Genomic DNA, 6007 nt, shown 5'->3' on the forward strand with positions numbered 1-6007 from the left:
AGGATGGGGGGGGAGGGGGAGAGCCCAGAGGGCTGGGGGGCGCGGCGCTCAGGCTCCGGGCAGGACAGGGGCCTGGAGCCCCTATAGTTCTGAACCCGTTCCTTCAGGACCCACCGCCGTAAATTCCGCCACCTTCCTGGACCACCTGGACCCCCTTTACTTTAAATAGCCTCGTTGTTTACTCTAATTTATCTCAAAGGCAAATGCTCTTGGGGCACCTGGATGGCTTAATCGGTTGATCGTCTGACTCTTGGTTTTGGCTCAGGTCATGATCTTGTGGTTCATGAGTCAGAACCCAGTGTCAGGCTCTGTGCTGATGGTGTGGAGCCTGCCTGAGGTTCTCTCCCTCTCCCTGCCCCTCCCCTGCCTGCAGGCACGCGCACTGTCTCTCAAAATAAATACACTTAAGAAAAAAAGGAAAGCGCTCTCTCACTGCTGTGACTAAAATGCCATTTCAGCTGCAGGCGAGACCACAAGATACGAGGCTGGCCCACTGGCTCCCGGCTGCTAGGAGCTGGGTGCTGGGGGTGAAGGCCCTCGGGTCCTGGGAGGACACAGGGTGGGTGACGGGCTGCCTTCTACCCCGCTCCTCTCAGGCCACCGGCGGGGAGCCCTCACCTCGGTCCGGTACACCAGCTGCTCGCTCTGATCGTCATTGACTCGGTAGAGTTCCAGGAAGGGGTCTGACTTGCTGAAGAGGTCCTGGAGCAGAAGCAGAGGGTGCTCGGCCAAGTGGAGCGAGAGCGCCCTCGAGCCACCGCTCACCCCCCGGGGCCTCTATCTCCTTAGCTAGAGCCTCTCAGAGTGACCCAATGCCTTGTCCTCCCCTCTAGAGCCTTCACTGGCTCCCCAGCACCCTTGCTGTAACTCCCAGGCCCAGGCCCACCCTCTCTCCAGCCACGTCTGCACACCCCCAGCCAGCACTACCCCCTGTCCCCGTTCCTCCTACTCGGGGGCCGGCCTTGACCTGCTCAGGCCTCTGCTCTGGGCCCCATGCTATGTGAGAGCCGACAGAACCAAGCTCACGGCCAGCTCTTCCACTGTCGGGATGGCGACCTCCCTGAACATGTGTCCCCATCACTAAACAGGGGCCACGAGTACCCCTGCCTCAGGAAGCATGAGCTTTGACAGATGTGGCAGGAAGGGGCCCAGGGCATGGGGACAACGGTGGCAGGAGCAGCCGGCCCTACATGGGTCCATTCAGCAGGCCATTCGTGTCTGTGCCGTTTCGGGAGGGCAAAGCTGGGGGTGGCTCGCGTCATCGCCAGTGCGTGCCCTGGCCCCATGCGGGCGGCCTCTGCTCACCTTGTCATCCAGCTTCCTGGCCCGGAAGGACAGCTCCACGTAGCCACTGTTCCCGGATATGTCCTCGGCTATCACCTGGGAGGGAAGCCAGGGCTCCGAGCTCCGCAGGCCGGGCCTGAGGCCGGGCACTGGAAGCCCCCAGGCAGCCCTGGGCCTCGCCCCTCTGTCCTCGGGGACAGGCCTCTCAGAGCCTCGATGGGAAGCGGGTGCGGGTCTGCAGGGTGGAGGGGCGGGGTGGGAAGGCAGGCGGCCTCACCGTGATGGTGGACTTGCCGGCGTTCCTGCCGAACTTGAGCAGCAGGGCGCGGGTCACCTTCTTCTGGGCCACAATCTGGAAGCCCGAACAGTCAGGGAGGGTCAGCTCCCGTCCCCCCGGGGCCCCGACCCGGCCCTCAGTCTCCCTGGGCAGCCCAGCTCCTCCAAATCGACGCCCCTCCTTGAGACACTCAGACACCCGACGTCCCTCTGGTGGCCTCTCGCGCGGCCAGGGGCCCTCGCTGGTACCGCCTGACGAGCCCACGTTTCAGGAGGGGACACAGGCTCAGGGAGGCGGCACACGCGCGCGGGGGCGGGAGGCAGAAGCTGCGTGCGGGTCGGGAACCACCCCCAGCCCCAACTCCTCAGCAGCCCAGGGCGGCCCAGGTGTCCCCAGTCCCTGCCCCAGGAAAGCAAGGGGCTTCAAACAGGCCCCCGGCCAGCAGGACTGGACTCCCAGGCTGTGGAGGGGGCAAAGGGTCAGGAGCATGTTTGCAGACCCCAACTCTGCTCTCCACCATCCTGTGCAGCCTCCTCTTGGACGCCTCCCCCCCCCCCCCCCCCCCCCGACGCCCCCCCCCTCTTCGCCCTCATTTGGCTGCAAGCCCCTAACTGGAGCTCAGAGTTGACACAGGAAAGTCAGACGCAGCCAGGGCCACCTGTTCGCTAGAGGGCAGCACTGAGGTGGTAGGTGCCCTGGTCTGTAGAAGAGCTCAAGGGTGACAGCACCCTCCCCCTCCCAGGTCACGGCTGCCAAAGGATCAATGACTTGTAGGGGACCCCACTCGTCTGCGGGCCACGGCAGCTGCAACAGCAGTGCTCATTAGTGCGCCCGGGCCCCGCCTCTGGCCAGCTCCCCAAGGGCGACCCGCAAGGTGAGCGAGTCCAGACCCCTCGCCCCTCGGCTCTGCCCGGCCAACAGCTGCCCAGCATACGGGGACATCTCCTCCGTGCGGGAAGGTCAACCAGGCTAAGGGGTAGGAAAGCTCTCTGCAAGGAGTGAAGGGCAGGAGGTCGTGGGCCCCCCAGGTCCTCCCCCTGCACTGCTGGGGACTCCTGGTAGGAAAAACGGGGAGGCTGCTTTGTGAGCCAGTGCCTCAGATGCCCACTGAGGCAGTTGATGCTTGAAGGTTCAGAGGTCAGGGACTTGCTCAAGGTCATGCAACTGGGATTCACAGCCAGCGTGCATACCCTTGACCACTGACTGCAGCTCCTGACAGCCACGCAGGCCTCGATGGGCCTTTCCACTGTCTAAAGTTTACATGTCAGTCCAGACACATGTGGGCTCATACATGTTTCTCTGTGTCCACGCATGCACCCGTGCACTTGTGCCCATGTGTACACACGTGTCCATGCACGTGTGTCAATGCACAGGTGTCTGATGTGCCTGTGGACTGTCATCTGTAAAATGGGATAACAGGGGACCCACCCCAGACCAGCCCCAATGCAGTCGGCAATGGGATGAGTCATGCAGACATCATGTTGGGTGAAAGAAGCCGGGCACAAATGAGAACATGCCATGTGATTCATGAACAAGAAGTTCTAGAACAGGCAGAATGCAGGGATTGGCTGGAGAGGAGGGACATGGAGGGTGAGGAAATGTTCTATGCGAGCTGGTGAGGGTCCGGAACACGGGCACCTAAAGTCCCTGAGGTGGACACGTCCTCCTGGGTGTAAATTACGCCTCGGTAAACAGGAAACCCTCCCACCACAAGCCGGGAACGGAGCCGCTGGCGTGAAGCCGGGCACCGGACGGCCTCGGTGGCGGTCGGCAAGCGCTCTTGCCACGCTGGTAATGGCAGACCTGATGGTGCAGCATAGTAATAGTGTATGTAAGTTGTGTTTAAAAAATACATATATACACATAGAGGAACACACCGTGTTCTCATGTGAGAATATGAAGTTGAGGACAGGCGAGGGTCCATGGTCCACGGCTTGCCTTCCACACTTCCCAAATCTTGAATTATATGAATGCGTTCCCCAGTTCAAAACTATATATTTTAAAACTAACTAATAAGGAATTTTTAAGAGAAGTCACTCTGGAGATGGGCAGACCAGGACGCTAGTCCCAGAGGGACCTCCGTGGCGCCAGGCTCACCGCTGGCTGTTAGGCAGGCCTTCCCCGTGGCCCCTCGCCCCCCGCCACCCCCAGGCCTCAGCATTAGCCCAGCTGCACTTTCCCCCCTGCCGCCTCTCCTGGCCTCCTCCCTCCGAGGGGAAGGGGTGAGGGTGGAGGCCCACCTGCCCCAAGGTGCACTCCATGCCCCCAAGGAAGTCGTCGTCCTGATAGCCAAGGTTGCTGGGTCCAGGGGTGTCATAGACCTCGAAGCGCAGCTTCTGTACCTCCTCAAAGTAGTAGTCGAGCGTGAAGACCTTGGAGAACACGGGGTGCAGGCTGCTCCGGACCACTTCGGTTCTGTCCACCTGCAAGCAGCCAGTGTGGGCGGCCCACAGGACCACGGCCTCCCCCGGAGCACTCCTAGCGCCCTGCGCCCCAGGCTCTGGCCCCAGCCTCCCCTCACACATTCCTGGGCAGACCCCCAATCCCCCCACCAGCCTGCACTCCAATCCTCACAGCTCCAAACCCCATGTGGCTCCAGCAGCCCTGGGCACCTCCCTCCCTGAAATAAAGACCCACACCCCTGACCAGCCACAGGCTGCAGTCCGTATTTTCTCATGTCATGCCCACCACAGCCTGCTCTATCCCCATCACGGATGGGGAAACTGAGGCTCAGAGAAGGGAAGGGTCCTGGGCAAAAGCTGTCCAAGTCAGGAACAGAGTTGGATCAGAATCCTGGGCTGGGCAAACCCGAAGTGGAGGTCTCTCCCAGCTGGCAGGCAGGGACATGGGGGCAGGCTCCCCCGGGTGCCATACATCTCCTCCATCTTGGGCCCCTCTATGCCCCCAGGGCACAATCCAGCCAGGCAGGTGGGCTCGCCACCCCTCAGGGTCCACAAACTCCCACACTCTCAGATGGAGGGTCTTGGGGGCCGTCCTCTCTCGGGGACGTCTGCACCAGGTAGGGCTCAGGCCAAGCAACAGAGACTAACAGGAGGTTAGGGCACAGACCCTCTCCACAAATCCTCCCCAGCGTCCCCACCACCACACAGACACTGGGCTGGGGCAGGCCCTTTGCCTCCAAGGCTGAAGACCAGCAGGGTGTTGCAGCCCCGGGAGGCTGGTGGTCCAGAGACCACAAGAGACAGCGCAAGGCCTGGGGAGCAAAACGCGGGCCCCCAGAAGTCGGCGCCTGAAGCCTCCAGCACTGTGTCCCTCACAGGTGGGGGCCCCACCGGTCTGTCTCCACCAGGTCCTGCCCCGCTTCCCCACCAGGTCCCCGGTGGTGAACACCAGGCATGGCCAGGGGGCGTGCTAGAGAGTGGGGTCCGGGGAGGGACCCCTCAACTCCATTGCGGCTTCAATCCCCAACCCCTCTGGCCCACAGCCTGCGTTTCTCGGTTTTCCAAGGTGAAGTACACGCAAAAGTGGAGACTGACAGGGCACTTTGTGTGTGGACAGCGCCCTGAGCTGTTGCCACAACCTCCATGGAGAGGGCTGGGCTGGGTGACGGGGCGGCGGGCTGGACAGGCACCCCAGTGACCCCCCCCCCAGGACCAGAGGGTATCAAAGGAAGAACCAGGACCGTGGGGAGCACGAACCAGACCCCAGCTCCCCCAATCTGGCCAGGTGCACTGCACTGGGCCACCCGGGGAGTCTGCCACAACCGGAGGGCAGGCCGCTGGCTGCCCTCCGGGCGGTCCGAGATCGGATCTCCACCTAGAGCCCCAGCCCAGTCAGCACCTCCTCTTGCCCAGCGGCCCCAGCTGGCCCTCCCTACTCCTGGCTCTGGGGTCTGGGTGCCTCCGCCTGATGGGTGAGGGCCTGGCAGACAACTGCCCCTCCTGCGTGCCCCACAGGCCGGGGGGACCCATGAGCCCAGGCCGACCCTGCTTCCCCACTGGGGCCACACCACTCACTCCTGCAGCCCCCAGGCCCTTCTGCGCCCCTTAGTAAAGCCCCCTGCCAGCACCCTCAAGCCTGGGTGCCTCACTCTGCCCCCAAGCCCCCCATGTGGGACCCTGGTCGCACTCCACACTGGGGAGCTCCCTCTCTACCTGGGGCTCCTCTCAGTCGCCTCCGGGCCAGGACCCCCCAACTCCCGGACACCCCCTCTCTAGACCTGGTAACCCCAGCCCTGACGGGGCCTGCCACCTGCCCACCGCCTCCCGCGTCCGCGTCCTCAGCCCCAGGCCCCCAGTCCCCGCTCGGCTCGGCCCTCGGCCGGCGCCCCTACCTGCACCCACTGACCCTGGGACTGCAGCAGCAGCACCACGCTGGGGTCGGACTTGGTGAGCGGGTCGCGGTCCAGCAGGTGGCGGCAGCTGAGCCGCAGCTCCACCCGGGAGGCGCGGGGCGCGGGCAGCAGTCCGGGGGCCGCCGCGGCCC

The 6007-nt window shown here is 63.6% G+C and overlaps 1 protein-coding gene across 1 annotated transcript in view; it reads right to left on the reverse strand.

Annotated features, from left to right (window-relative positions):
- Window positions 1-6007, reverse strand: part of CPNE7 (copine 7) — a 17166-nt gene that overhangs the window by 9636 nt on the left and 1523 nt on the right. The window contains exons 2-6 of the mRNA XM_029926068.1: window positions 5856-6007; window positions 3802-3984; window positions 1562-1636; window positions 1306-1380; window positions 619-702 (exon numbers count right to left, since the gene is read on the reverse strand). Of these exons, the coding sequence (XP_029781928.1) occupies window positions 619-702; window positions 1306-1380; window positions 1562-1636; window positions 3802-3984; window positions 5856-6007 (569 nt within the window). The remainder of the gene's footprint in view (window positions 1-618; window positions 703-1305; window positions 1381-1561; window positions 1637-3801; window positions 3985-5855) is intronic.

Source organism: Suricata suricatta, chromosome 16, assembly GCF_006229205.1.
Source record: "Suricata suricatta isolate VVHF042 chromosome 16, meerkat_22Aug2017_6uvM2_HiC, whole genome shotgun sequence".
NCBI lineage: Eukaryota > Metazoa > Chordata > Mammalia > Carnivora > Herpestidae > Suricata > Suricata suricatta.